We start from the raw sequence: 15029 nt of genomic DNA on the forward strand, positions 1-15029 counted from the left end.
AACCAGGAAGCATTTATTGAGTGCCTTTGATATATTGGTATCTTATAAGAGCTTTAATTTTCAGGAGCAAGAAATACTCCCCAAATGTGTCTTACTCCCCACCCCCAAACACATCATTTGTGAACCTCCATTGTTGCCCTTCAATAATAGCAATTATAATAATATCTGTTACTAACCTACTGTGTGCCAGGCCCCGAGCTAGGCACATACATAGTTTCATTTAACTCCCACAGAAGGCCCAGGAGGCAGGTTCTGATATTATGTCTATTTTATAGATGAGGAAACTGAGGATCAGAGAGGGGCAGGGACTTGCCTGAGGTCACACAGCTGGGACCCGGTGGAGCAGGGATTCAAGCCCAGTGTTTCTGATGCCAGAACCTGTACTTTTAACCTACATTTGTCCCCCGCTCCTACCCCCACCTCCATCCTATCTTCGTACACATGGAAAATGCTTGCGGACCTGGATGTCGTGGTAACACGTGACCCTTTTCTCTTGTTGTTTCCAAAGGTGGTGGCCCTTAGTAAGAGAAGTCAGGAGGCCGAGGCCGCCTTCCTGAGTGTTTACAAGCAATTAATTGAAGCACCAGGTAAGAAAGGCTTGGGCTGCATAACTGAATAATTAACAAGGGGAAACTGCCATTGGGACTGTTACACGACAGCTCCTTGCAAGGGGTCCGGGGACAGGCCTGGACTCCCGGGTGAGGCTGGGTCCTCTGTGGGTGGGGGCACCGACACACAGTCCAGTGTGATGTGTTCACTCAGCTCCCTCTTCCTTCACCCACCCACCTTCTGACATCAGCCCAGGAGCCCACTTTGGGGGACTCCTGGTGAGATGCCCCGGGGCCTCCTTGGGGAGGACGCCTTGCCCACCAGAGCCCCATTGCCACTCAGGACAGGCATCGGTGCTCTCTGCTGGTGGGTGGTATTGGAAAAAGACTTCAAACAGTTTCCAAAATGGCACAGCCGACCTCAAACACTTGATGTTACGAGAAAGCCAGACACAAACGAGCATGTACCATATGATTCCATTTATAGAAAATCAACATCAGCACAATTCATAATGACCAAAATGTGGAAGCAATCCAAATACCCATCCACCAGTGAATGAATAAGGGGAGTATTAGTCAGTCATAAAAAAAAGGAATGAGGTGCTGATATACATTACAACACTGATGAACCTCGAAAACATGTTGCTGAGTGAAAGCAGCCAGTCACAAAAAGCCACATAGTGTGTGGTTCCATTGCTATGAAAAGGCCAGAATAGGTAAATCCGTAGAGAGAGAAAGCAGATGAGTGGTGGTTGGGGACTGGGGAAGGGGAGGGGAGGGAAGTGGAAAGTGACTGTTTAATGGGTACAGAGTTGAATTTGGGGTGATGAAAATGTTTTGAAACTAGATATAGATGGTGGTTGCACACATGTGAATGTACCAAAAAATTGCCACTGAATTGCTCTTTAAAATGGTGGATTTTCTGTCATGTGAATTGTTCATGTCAATTTTTAAAAATGACTTTGTTGTTAGAAGTCAGGCTAATGGTTCCCTTAGAAGAGCAACAGTCCTGCGACAGGGCCCTTGGGAGCTGGGAATGCCATTTCTTGATCTGAGTGTGGGTTCCATAGGTGTGATCAGTGTGAGAAAATTCACCTGTACCCCTAGGATGTGGACACATGTCACACCTCTGTAAAAAGTGTACTTTAAAAGGATATGGCCCGGGAAGCAGCTGTGCTCAATCAGTTGGGCTCCCGTCTATCATATGGGAGGCCCTGGGTTCACGTCCTGGAGTCTCCTTATGAAGGCAAGCTCGCCCACATGCCACAGAGAGCCACCAGCCTGCAAGCGCTGTGGAGAGCCAACTCAGCATGGTGACACAACAAAAAGGGAGACAAGCAAAAACACAGAAGAGCACGTAGCGGATGAACACAGAGAGCAGACAGCAAGCAAGCTGCAAGGGAAGGGGGAATAAATAAAAATAAATACAGACACAGAAGAACGCACAGCAGATGGACACAGAGAGCAGACAGCATGCAAAAAGCTGCAAAGCGGGGGGAGGGGGATATTAAAAAAAAAAAAGAAAAGAACATGGCCCCACCCTGCCAACTTCTCACTTTATTGGCCCAGAAACAGGAGCCCAGAAAGGTGGAATGGCTTAATAATGGGGAATTGAAAAGAAACCCAGCCCCCCCAATCCTGTCCCCGGAACCTTCCACGAGGTAGCTAGAATCACTTGTCTCGGGGGCGCAGGGGCTGGGGATTCATCAAGGGGGATGCGAGACCCCAGCCTGAGCTGTGCGGCTGCTCCAAGCCACCGGGAGCACAGCGATCGTCACCGGTCCAGGGTACTCGTGGGGTCTTTGTATTTGGAGCAGGAAAGTCCCTTCTTCATTTGTCTTGGACAACTGTGCGGGACTGAAAAGTGTCCCCCCAAATCATGTCCACCCCGAACCTCAGGCTGTGACCTGCTTTGGAAATGGGGTCTTTGCAGAAGTCATTAGTTAAGGATCTCAAGACGAGGTCCTTCTGGGTTGGGAGTGGACCCTAAAGCCACTGCCTGCTGTCCTTTCAAGAAGAGAAGGGCGCAGATGGACGCACGCAGGGACAAGGGCCACCAGAAGCTGGAAGAGGCGAGGTCAGGTGGCTGACAAGAACAGAAATGTCTGCGCCTAGGCCTCCAGAGGCCAGCAGGAGAGGTCGAGGGGACCACGCGCCCTCAGGAGACGTCCCTGTCCCACGCTCAGCACAACAGGGTGTGTTTTCTCCACGATGAACACTTCAGCAGCAGCGACGTGGCTGGGGCTCTGCGACCCATGCAGTGGCATGCCCCACGGCGTCGGGCCGAGTCGGGCACCGGGTCTGCAGTGCAGGACCAGACCACGCGGAGCCCAAAGGCTTGCAATGTCACCCCTCTCCTCGCAGGGGTCTCTGAATCCCATTAGGAAAAAAATGCACCTCTTATTTCCCACCAGTTTCAGTCCTTTGCATCCCACCGTCTCGGGGACCAACGACGAGGGAGGGTGACCCAACCTGGACCCCAGAGAGAGCTCAGGGCCCCCGGTCAGGCGCCTCTGCTGGGCCTGGAGTACCTCGCACCTGGCAGCAGAGGGCAGCAGTGAGAGGAGCCTGTGCTTCCTCTCTTTGGGGTGAGACCTGCAAACACCACGCACTTGGTGACATGGGTGAATGGTTTCACGTTCTGGAGCCTCAGTCTCCTCATCTGTAAATTGGGAATTATATCAGAACCTGCCTCGTGTGCTTCTTGGGAGTTTTCCAGGAGCGAATGCAGCGTCACGCATTAAGCACGGTTAGATGCAGGCTAAGCCTTACGTTCCCTCGTTGTCGCGCGTGTGTCTGCCTCTGGGGGATGTGAAGAGCTCCAAGCCAGGGCTGCGTCTTGCTGAATTCGCGTCCCCAAACCCCATACACTGCAGCACCTAGTAATGGCCTGTGAGATGAACTGGAAGTAAGACTGGAGGCAGAAAGGGGTTATTTGAGCAAAGAGGTACTTCTGCAGCTAGAGCCCTCTGCTCGTCACATCTTTATTTATTCAGGTGGCATTTATTGAGCACCTGCTGTGTGCTGAGTCCTCACTAGGTACTGAGAGCATAACCTTGAATCCGCCGATGGGGACACGGTCCCAGCCTCGGGGAGCTTGCATTCTGATGGCAGAGGTGACCAGATCATCACTCAAATAATTTGTCACGGCAAACCCAGGGGAGTCCCAACGGGGCTAATGCTTGGGGTGAGTGGTGGGGGGTGGCAGCAGATAGAAAACGGTGAGGAGAGGCTTAGGGCCCCTGTTTGGGGAAAGAGCATCCTTTCCGAGGCTCGCTCTGGAACCCGCATCTTGCTGAAGACACTTACAGGGCTGGGACGACAGCACTAGCCAAGGGGCGCTACAGCTCCCAAGATTGGCACGGGGGCTCTCCAGAAGGCCCACACGCCCTCCCGCTCTCTCAAGCCTGGGTCCACGGCGGTCCCTCCAAGTCTGGTGCTGACTCCACACGTCTGATTGCCCGCTCCCCTCTCCAGAAGTGGAGGGGGGTGGACACAGCCGTCCCCAGCTGTCACCGAGTCAGAGAATGAGTTGCCTTAACTGATGGAGACGCACCGCACGAACAGCCCCTTTAGGGCCACTAATTCATTTCGGAGACATTTAAGAATAACAAAATGTTTTAATGATTTCTTAGGGGAATTAGGAAGACATATTTTTGTTCTCATTAAATTTTATCCTCAGACGCAAGAACCAAATGTCAGATGTGTTTTTGGTGCTCTGAGAGTCCCCGTTCACCCCCGCCCCCCCAACCCCCTCCATAAAAATAATCCTCCCCAAAATTTTGCTGGGATGCGGGCGTTCCTGTTTTTATATTTCTTGACAGGCAAATTATTTGTCGAAATCCTCTCCCCCACCCCCACGCCCTAAGCCGCACAAGTCCTGATTCAACACTTTTGTTTTGAATGACTGCTGCCAACACAGATCTTTGGCGGAGAATGCGATATAGCGTGATTGCTCAGCAAGTATTTTGATAAGTGTGCAGCCTGTATGTCTGTAATTACGAAAGAAAACCGTAAATCTTTTGGATATTGTTCACACAGATGTGGCGTGAAGTGAGAAAAAAAAGCAGTAAAACGTGTTAAAAGCATAATTAATGTCATTGTTGTCGACGATGATTTGATTTAAACCTCTCTGACTTCTGTATTGGTGACGGCTGATTTCTTTATCACGCTCATCGAGTCACTGGGTGCCGACCCAGCTTCAGAAAGCTAACTTGTAGTTAACAAATGATTAGTGAAGAGGGAAAAATGGAAAAACCAAACCAAACCAGGAAGGAGCAGAGGGCAGGCAGATGAGGCTTGCTGAGGAAAAGGGCGGAGGTGAGTGGCCCCGACTGTTTTTTCTGCTTTGCTTTGGTTTTTACGAATTCCACGCTGCTGGAGATGGCAGCCCTTGGCAGGCATCTCTCTCCCTGCTCTTCCTTTTGGGAGACGAGGCTGGGCAGCTGAGTGGTTAGGTGCTTGGCTGCAGCATCCAGGACAGCTGGGTAGGACTCTTGACTTGGTGCTGTTGAGCTGCTGTGTGACACTGGGCAGGGTGTTAACCTCTCTGAGCTCCAGTTTCTGTGCCTTTAGGAGAGATATAATAATAGACCCTACTCATCAACCAACACAAGAGTTCGACACTTGGTTCATGAGCTCATTTAGCAGGGTTTAAGCAGCAGCAGCCCGTTGCCACGTTGGCTTCAGGGCATAAGAGTTACAGGCATCTCGGGGGTCTGAGGTTGATGGTGCAAAGTGCTGGTGGTGATTGTGCAAGGTGCTGCCAAGAATGGGGGGTGCGTGGTCAGGCAACAGGGTGACTGAGTCTGTGGAACAGGAAAGCTCGTTACAATGTTTAAGGTCTATAAATTTTCCTCCCCCATTACAAAAGGAGTGTATACACACTGCTGAAATTTTGGAAATTACAGAAAAGTAGAAAGGAGGAGGAAAAACTGCCTACTAGAAAAGCATTGTTAACGTTTTGTTGTTTCACTTTCTTATCTTCCCGTTTGTACATTTTCAGAATAGTTGGTTGTTCTCTCTGCATGTACTGGCTCGAATCCTCCTTCCTTTCACCCACGTTCACGGCCCTGTTTCTCTGATGTGGTTACAAGTCCTGAGTAACTTTGGTTTGTCCAACGTCACAGTCTGTTGTATGACTGAGCTGTACTTGGCTGAATCCCCTCTCCGACACTGGGTCCCCACGGCATTCAAGTATGCACGGCTTATTGGTGCGGTGCTGTAGTTCTGAAGACAAAAGTGGATAACTTGGGAAGGAAAATATCTTGTACCCCTGTATGGACCACAAACCCAGGATCAGTGCTCAGAAAGAATAAGATTGTTTTTCTCCTTGTTGATTTGGCATCTTTTATTTACTAGTTACACTAAATATCTTTGCATCTGTTATGAGTCATTGATATTTATTCCTTTGTAAATCACTGTTTTGGGTCCTTAGCCTATTTTTCCATCAGAGTGGACCGTTTTCTTATTGATTTGCAAATGCCTTTTGTATATTAGGGATGTTAACCTTTGTCCGGGTATATATGTTTCCTATCTTCTCACCTCGTTTGCCTTTACCTTCTTGACTTTATTTTTAATATCTCTTCTATATGGCACATAGCAGGTATTCAAATAAATTTGCAGAAAAAAGGGAGTCATCATCAATCCTTATGGCTTCTGTGGCCTCATCTCAACTGATAAGTCATATTTTAAAGCCCCTTCTCTCCTCACAGTTATGGTTTGTTCAAATACTCTTGTGCTCTTGATTTAAAAAAAAAAAAAAAACCATTTGAACCCTCTGTAATGCACATTGGTGGAAGCGGTAGTAATTTTGTCCCAAACGACTAGGCAGTTGTTCTAGCGCCATCTGGAGGACACGGGCCCTTTACCGGTGTAGGAAACGGGGGTTTGGGTCGAATTAGGAATTGTGCTCCCTCCCTGCCCTCTTGGCCTTCTCCTCCGCCTCCTCCTGCATATGCGTCTGCTCGGCTGGTCCTGTAGGGGTCAGAGGAAACATCAGAGGGAAACATGAAAGCGCATTTAACCCACAGAAAGGAAAAGCTAATGCGGCTTAACGGTGTCTGGTGTTCCTGAAGGTGGCAGTTACCTGGAGAAGCAGTGTCCCCCATCTGCCACACTGTGGCTACTGGCGACCTTCTACTGCCCCTGGTGGCTCGGGCTTGGAGAGAAGGTTAAATCAGGAGAGTGCCTGGCATGCTCCTGGGACCTACTGGGCACCCAGCGGGTGGCTGTTTCCCTTCGGAAGGGAGGACGGGCCCTCCAGCTGTGAGCACCTCCCATGGGCCAACCCCCCTGGGAACTCACGGTCAAGTGCACCCTGCCCTCAGCACTGTGCAGCCCAGCAGGGGCAAGATGACCCAAAGAAGGGCAAACAGAACACACAGCAGCAAGACGGCTCCAAGGAAGGTCAGCCGTGGCCTTGGAGAAGGCTCTCCAGAGAGGGCGGGGTTTGAATTTGATTTTAAAGAATGAGCTGCTATCCTCATGGGGGCCATTTCCTGGGTGCTTCCGGTGCCAGGCATTGCACTCAGGCCCTCACAGATAGGGGACCTCTGATTCCCACATCCCCTGGGAAGTCGGCGCCAACTGCCCCTCCATGAGCTGAAAAATGCACGCTCAGAGAAGTCAAGCCACTGATCCAAGGCCACACAGCAGAGAAATGATGGTACCTGAATCCAGACCCGAGACTCCTAAGTTCTATCCTAGATAGAGGATTAATTTAAAAATCCAGTCTTGATAAGACTGTTTGAAATCTGACTTAAAAAAAAAAAAGAGTGAGAAACAGTTAAAGGGTATTTGCTGCCAATTGCTGAAATGCAGATGTTACTCAGAGGAGTAACAAGGAAGCCCCTGGCTAGCCAGGAACTCCTGGCCCCCTGGCCCAAGCCTCCAAGGGGCTGGAATTCGAGGCGGGTGCTTTGGCTAAGGGAAGCCGCGAACACGGTCCAGCCTTGGGAGGGCAGCTCAGCCCTAGGGGTGGAAGGAGAGGCCGGGCCAGCCCACTTCTGCCGTTTGGCGTCCCTGGTCACAGTGGCGCTCTCTGAACCGTTGTTTTGCCACATGTAAAATGTGGATAATAATCTCACCTAAGTATAGGGCCATTTGGCAGTTTCCACGAGCAAATGGAGAACATTTAGCATGAGGCCTGGCCCAGAGGAAGTGCCCCATGCAATCCACTCAACCAATATTGAGCACCTACTGTTTGCCAGGCGCAGTGCTGATGAAAAACCAAGTCACCACACCGGGGCACACCACCACCCCTGCCTTAGTGGAACTTTCTGTCCAGGTCAGTATCTGGGAACTTTATTGCTATCATAATGGCTGCTGCACCCTGGCTGGGTGGCCTTGGGGAACTTTCTCCACCTCTCTGTGCTTCTACTTCCTCCTCTAGAAAAGCATGCCCACCTCCCAGTATTGTCAGGAGGATGGGGCGAGGTGAAGCCCATCAAATCCTTCACCAAGTGTGGCACATGGTCAACCTCGGTAAACAGCGGCTGCTATGTCGTTCTTTTTGGGGCACTGCTGTCATTATTATTGCCGTTATTACTCTCACCACCAGGACCAAGACAGAAGACTGTCGTGCACAGCCCCTCTGTCCCCCACCCCACCCAAAGCAGCCGGCCCTGAGAACGGAGGGAAGAAAGGGGTGGGCGGGCACGTGGCTGGCGGTTTGTCTAGGGCGCCGCACCCCATCTGCTATTGAAAAGTTAAGACTAAAGGATCAGAGTTAGTCTTGCTGCCACCGTCAATAGCCCGAGCCTCCCACCCACGCAGGCGCCCGGAGCTGGGGCCCAGATGGGCGAAGGCTTCTGTCTCGGAGATATTTTGGAGGGGTGTACGCATACTTCTGCATATATGTGTTTCTAAACAGCCTCTCGGACAGGCTTTCCGGCTCCAGCTTTCCTAAAAAAGCTCCGAATGCCACTTTCCTTCAGATGGACAAAGTGGGAGGATGGAGGCAGCTTTTCCTAGATTCCCAACCCCACCCTCCCCCCAAGCCCAGAGGGGCTCAGAAAAAGAAAAAGAAACAGCAACAACAACAACAACAACAGCATCCGCTAGTGGCAGAAGATAGGATAGGTAAGGTTTCCCCATCTCCCCCCTGGCGTGGCATTAAAATAAGATGACTCCTCTGGCGGTATTCTCTGGGGGCTCAGACCCGATGTAACCAGAATGAATCAGTCATTTTATTAAGCTCCTTATACATAAAGAACAGGTCGATGGCCACCAGATAGCGGCGGTTCCATTTCCCGATGATCTTCTCCACCCCCCACCAGCCCGCCAGGACCCGCCACCTCGGACGGTTCCCATTTGATCTCCCGTGTCTGCCGTGTGCACAACTAATCAAAAGGATTTGTTGTATGAAATGCTTCTGATTGGGGTCTCCTGGTTTTTTATTATTATTATTCAAGATGGATCTAAGGCCATTTGATTCCCTCGGCCACCGCCCTTGTCTCTCTATCGACTGGGTGCCCCTGGAGTGAAGAGGGGAAATAAAGGCAAGCCGCGTCTCCGGGCGGGGAGCGGGCGGCGCCGCTGACGGGTTTCCGCTGGCAGTGCTGAGCCAGGCACAGACCTGGGCTCCTGACCCCAGGCTAAGGAGCCGTGGGCAAGGCTCGTTGCCGCTGCTGACACTGGGATGCAAAGTTTGCCAGGTGCCCGAGCAGGGCACGAGTTGTTTTGGAGGCTAAGGGCGTGGCAGGGGCCAGCATTTCCCCAAGTTGGTCCCCTGGCATGGGAGAGACTCAGATGTCCCTGGACATGGCACTGAAACTTTGCACACGTCACTTGACAGGTGTGGTCCTTCTGATTCCTTCCGGGTAACGGCGCAGCCAGGTGTTCGAGTGTCCTAACCAGGCCCCCGCTTTTACCAGGGAGCCAGCCAAGACTCACGGTCCAACTAGAATTGTTTTAACTTTTTATTCTGAAATAATCTCAAACACAGCACAATTGCAAAAATAATACAAAACCCATACAGAGAACTCCAACCTACCCCATCCAAGATAACCAGATCCACCAACTTTACCATATTGCTCCATTTACTAAATCATTCTATCAACTCTCTCTCCATCTATCTGTCTGTATCTATCTCTCTGTCTATCAGTTTTCTGGCCATTTGTGAGTAGGTCATATGCAGCATATTCCCTTGAACACATAATATTTTCATATACATTTCCTAAGAATAAGTATATTCATTTATCTAACTACTTTAAATGCAGTTATCAAGTTCAAGAGATTTAACATTGAAATAAAAATGTTTCCGTGTGTATTCCAATTTTTGCAGTTGTCCCAATAATGTCCTTTGGGGAATTTTCTCCTCCTTTATTAGATCCAGTCCAAGATCATGTATTATATTTAATTGTCTTTGTTTCTGTAGTTGCTCATTTTTTAAAATTGTAGAAACACATAAACAACATAAACTTTCCCATCTCAACCACTGCAAGCATCCCATTCAGTGGGCTCGATCACCCCCACAGGACCCCACACCCATGATGGGTTAACTTCCCGTTCTTCCCACCCCCTGCCCCCAGGAACCTGTACTCTACTTTCTGTCTCCATGTGTTTGCCTATTCTAGCTATTTCATATAGTTAGGATCATAAAATATACGTCCCTTTGTGTCTGGCTTAGTTCACCTAACACGACCTTGAACATGTCTTCAGGGTCGCCCACGTGGTCACAGAACCTCATTCCCTTTTCGAGGCTGAGTCTGTTCCGTTGTATGGACACACCACATTGTTCATCATTCATCTGCTGCTGGACACTTGGGTTGCTTCCTCCGTTTGGCTGTTGTGAATAGTGCTGTGATGAACACTGTCGTGCAAACGTCTGACTCCCGGCTTTCAGTTCTTTGGGGTAAACACCTAGAAGTGGGATTGCCGGGTCATATGGTCCTTCTGTCCGACTTTTTTTTTTTTTTTCAATTCCTCTCCCCTTCCTTCTCCGCCCCATTGTCTGCTCTCTGTGTCCATTCGCTGTGTGTTCTTCTGTGTCTGCTTGTATTCTTGTCAGCGGCACCAGGAATCTGTGTCTCTTTTTTTGTTGTGTCATCTTGCTGCGTCAGCTCTCCCTCCGTGTGTGCAGCGCCACTCCTGGGCGGGCTGCCCTTTTTTTTTCCCCCACATGGGGCGGCTCTCCTTACAGGGCACACTCATTGCGTGTGGGGCTCCCCTATGTGGGGGACACCCCTTCGTGGCAGGGCACTTCTTGCACACATCATCTCTGCATGTGGGCCAGCTCACCACACAGGTCAGGAGGCCCTGGGTTTGAACTCTGGACTTTCCATGTGGTAGGCAGACGCTCTTTAGTTGAGCCAAATCTGCTTCCCTCTGTCTGACTTCTGAGGACCTGCCACGCTGTTTTCCAAAGTGGCTGCCTGCACCAGCTTCCATCCCCACTGACAACGTAAGAGGGATCCTGTTTTTCTGCATCCTCATCAGCGCTTACTGTTTTATTAATAATAGACATTCTGGTGGGTATCTCATTGTGGTTTTGCTAACTAGAATTTAATAGCATTGGTTTTCTGTTTTGTTCCTTTCTTTGTATTTAACGTATGGTTAAAGTACCTTCTATTGACGACACAGGATCCCAATTATCTACGTATAATAGTGAAACACTTTTTTCTTTTAAAACCTATGCAAGTGAAAAAAACATTTTGAGTCACGTAAAGACAAATACCAAACGGGTACTCTTTCAGTGGCATGTAGATGCAGCAGAGGTTGTGAAGTCAGCACCCCAGGGCCTGGCGTTTGGGCCTCCTGGGCTTGGGTGAGAGGCCTGGGTTCAAAACTCAGCTCTGCCCTTTTCAAGTTTGGTGACCTTGAGCAAGCAGCTTCCCTTTGCTGGGCCTGGCTTTTCTCCTCTGGGAGATGGGCATAGTAGCAGCAGCTCCCTCGGGGTGGTTTTCTCAGGCCGTGCAGTGTGGCTGAGCTCGCTGTGGGTGATCAAGAAGGATGAAAAAAAAAAAGCAAAGAAAAAGGGTGAGCTCTCGTGAGCTCTTGGCTGCTCACTCCACTGGGCTGGGGTCTTGCCTGCACCGGGCCCCAGCCTCACAGGTGGGGTGCCCCGTCTACCCCAGTTGCTGGAATTCTGAGGGTGAGGGCCAGAAACGGGGTCCGGCAGGTCAGAGCCCACCAGCCAGGGCGGGGAGCATGGTGCCGGGCCTCGCCCGCCTCTGGGAGCCCCAAGGCCTCCTCCGTCCAGGGGTCAAGGTCACGAACGGCAAGTGAGGTCGTTTGAACCCTGGACCTCCCATGTGGTAGTAGGCGGATGCTCTATCAGTTGAGCCAAATCTGCTTCCCCCTGGGATGTGCTGATTGCACCTTCTCCCTGGCTGCCGAGCACACTTGTGAATGGGCAGCATCCCTCTCCCCTCCGGGGTGTCAGCCGCACCAGGACAGGGTGGGCGTCCCTCTTGAACTGAGTAGAGCAGGTGGGTGCTTGGTCTCCTCCGCGGCCCAGCAGGCTCAACCCACTTCAGACTCACCACTGGGGCTTCAAGGCTTCAGGCCCCCTGCAGCCTAGCAGCTGCTTTATCCCCGTTCTACAAACGGGAAGACTGAGGCGCTGAGAGGCGAAGAAGTCGCACGTAAGTCTGGGTCCCCTGCGAACAGACGCCAAGGTGGTATCAGACATGCAAGAGATTTCCGGGGGGGCGCCTGTGAAGGATAAAGGGGGAGGGAGCAGGAGGAGGCAGGGGCCCTCAGCCGGCGGGCAGGTCTGCCTCCCGCGAGGGAGAGAGGGAAGGCAGGAGGGGGCGGAGGAGGCGCGCGCGCAGCGGGCTCTGAGAAGGGTTTCCTGCTCAGCCCTGCTCAGCTCGGGCGGGGCGGCCCCCCCAGGTGACTCAGCCGCTGAGGCAGCTCCGGGCGCCTGAGCGCGGGTGGGTGCTGCAGGGATCCCCAGGCTCTCTGAGGCCTTCTCTCTTGAAGGGAGGGCCAAGTGCTGCACGGCCCCAGGGGAGAGTGGGCGGAGGACCTGGGGGGCGGAGGAGAGCAGCTCTCACGGTCTGCCTCGTGGAATCCAGGAACCACCCCAAGCAGGAGGTTCTGTAATTATCCCCATTTTGCTAATGGGGAAACTGAGGCCCACAGAGCCTAAATGACTTCCCCTGAGGGTGTCACGGCTAGGATTTGACCCCTGACCCCCCGCCAAGAGGGGCTTGGGACTTTGGAGGGTTTGCAGTGTCTGTGCCTCACGCATCCAGCTCGGCTGTGAAGGTGTTTAACCATCACCTCCCAGCTCCCAGGTGGGCCCAGGGCCAAAGTGCTCAACTCGCAGGACCCGCCCCTGCCTGGTGGTGTCCATTGCCAAGTGTGTGCCTGGGATATTCTTGCCAAAGGAATCTGGGTGGGGGGAGCCCAGAGAGGTCCCGCGTGTTGTTAAAGGAAGCACAGCAGCCGGCAGCAAGGCCAAGAACAGACCCTCCAGTCTTGGGCCTCTGGTCTAATGGTGGGAAATTGGCCTACTGCAGAGAGTCCTGCGGCCGTGGGCTCGTCTGAGCTGGGTGTTCTTGGGCACATGGCGCCCCCTCTCCGAGCCTTCAATTCCTCGTCTGGGAAATGGGGAGTAGGAACAGCATCCACCTTCCAGGGCCCTCATGAGGACAAAGAGAGAGGGCCTGGGAAGTCCCCTGCACGGGGCCTGGCACAGAGCAGCTATGGTTATGGTGTCAGAGGCACTGCCCTGAACCCAGAAGACACCAGGCACCCTGGTACCAGTTAGGGCACAGCCGCCTCTTCAGGCCAGATCGCTGCTTCTGCCTGAAGATTTTGGTACCAATAGGAAAATCTGCGTGGCCTGCAAGGTGAATGCCATCCCCATGAATTGCCCTTGTGCTGTGCACAACCTGCCCCACTGTACACAGCAGGCCCTGATGGTTATATTAGTGTAACTGTTACCCTGCCTTTGTCTCCTTGCCTTTGCTTAGGCTGGCCCCTGCCCCCAGGACACCTTCCCATCTCTTTTCTACTGAAATCCACTCCCTGAGGAAGGAGTCCTCCCCTGCTCTCATTCCTTCCCTAAGTCCCCCAGACTGGCTCAGGCACGAATAAAATCCAGGGTCTGGTATCTTCGCCTCATTCTTTGGAGCTCTGGGAACCCTGGAGGCAGCTTCTGCGTTGTGGTGCAGGGCCCTGCAGCCGAGGTCTGGGTCACCCGCTGAGAGGTGGTTGTCCCATGCTCTGTCCCACCCAGACACACAGCCATTTCTGAGAGCAGGTCAAGGGACAGAGCCGGGCAGCGCCACCCGCAGAGCTGAGCTGTGACACGGTCCCCTCGGGCCTCCCTGAGGAGCACCCCGTCGCCCTTTAGTGAGGGCTGCCTGTGTTCTGGACCCTGAGCTCTCGCAGCCCAAGCCTGACCTCAGCAAGTCCTCACCATAACCTTGATGGAGTGCGTTGCCGCCCCCAGTTTACAGAAGGGGATGCTGAGGCTCAGAGGGGAGAAACTGAGGGCCCCACAACTGGGCTGTGGCAGGGGGGGGGGATTCGCACCCAGCCCACTCTGCCCTGCAGCCCCTGCGCCGACCTCCCTCCTTCCTCCTGCTCATACTTCAGTCAGACTTCTCAAGTCACGCTTCCTCCTCGTGCATCTCAGAGGCACCCCTGGTCCTGTGAATGCCCCTCTCATTGCTTCAGTTATTAACAGACAGTTATTAAGCACCTACTGTGTGCCAGCAAACACAAGAGATCCTTTTTGATTCTTTCTTCCTCTCCCTTCCTCGAGGCTGAGAGCAGGAGCCCGCCTCTCTGTCCTGGTGGCTTCCTGGGCATAGCTGTCCTGAGCGTCAACGCAGAATAAGCCCTGCGTGTTTCCTGCGTTCCCCAAACCCGAGATGTTACCCTGGAGAGCCCGGGTGGGCCTGGCCCGCCGAGCCTCGCCAGCCACTCGGCTAATTGCGCGCGCCCTCACTGTCCTCTAGGCATTCGCCCCTCAATCCCTTTAGGATTTGGTCCTATTTTTACCCAGTTTTGAAATGAACTTACCACACCAGCGATTTCCTGGGTCTCCTTGTGTCATATTGGGTCACCCTTGCTAGTAGTTGGAGTTCTTAAGTGTCATGTGGCAGAAGCCAACTCTGGCAAAATCGTTAAGTAGAAAAGGAACTTATTCCAATGCCAATGGTGGGGGGAAATGGTGAGACCACAGGACTCAGACAGGGCCGGAGCCAGCCGCAGGTGAACAGGGAGACTGTGATGACCTCTCAGGGCGCAGATTCTCAGGGCAGAGCTCTGATTGGCCAGTCTGAGTCAAGTGACACCCCTTGGCCAGGGGCAGGCAGGACATCTTGATTGGCAACCCCCCTGGGAGCTCATCAGGCCCTTTACCCAAAGAGAGGATCAAAACTGGGTGGCAGCAGCCACACATCCACTCCAGCCCAGAGGAGCGTCAGGGCCTTGGAGAAAGGGGGAGAGTTGGAACAGCGGGCCCTGGGGAATCCCCACCTGCTTCTCTAGGGGACGGGAACTGGGCACAGACCATCT

The 15029-nt window shown here is 52.4% G+C and overlaps 1 protein-coding gene across 1 annotated transcript in view; it reads left to right on the forward strand.

Moving 5' to 3' along the window:
* The window catches only part of CUX2 (cut like homeobox 2), a 264720-nt gene that overhangs the window by 201736 nt on the left and 47955 nt on the right, over nt 1-15029 (forward strand). The window contains 1 exon segment of the mRNA XM_058281377.2: nt 509-587. Coding sequence (XP_058137360.1) covers nt 509-587 — 79 coding nt within the window.

This window comes from Dasypus novemcinctus, chromosome 19 (assembly GCF_030445035.2).
Source record: "Dasypus novemcinctus isolate mDasNov1 chromosome 19, mDasNov1.1.hap2, whole genome shotgun sequence".
Lineage (NCBI taxonomy): Eukaryota > Metazoa > Chordata > Mammalia > Cingulata > Dasypodidae > Dasypus > Dasypus novemcinctus.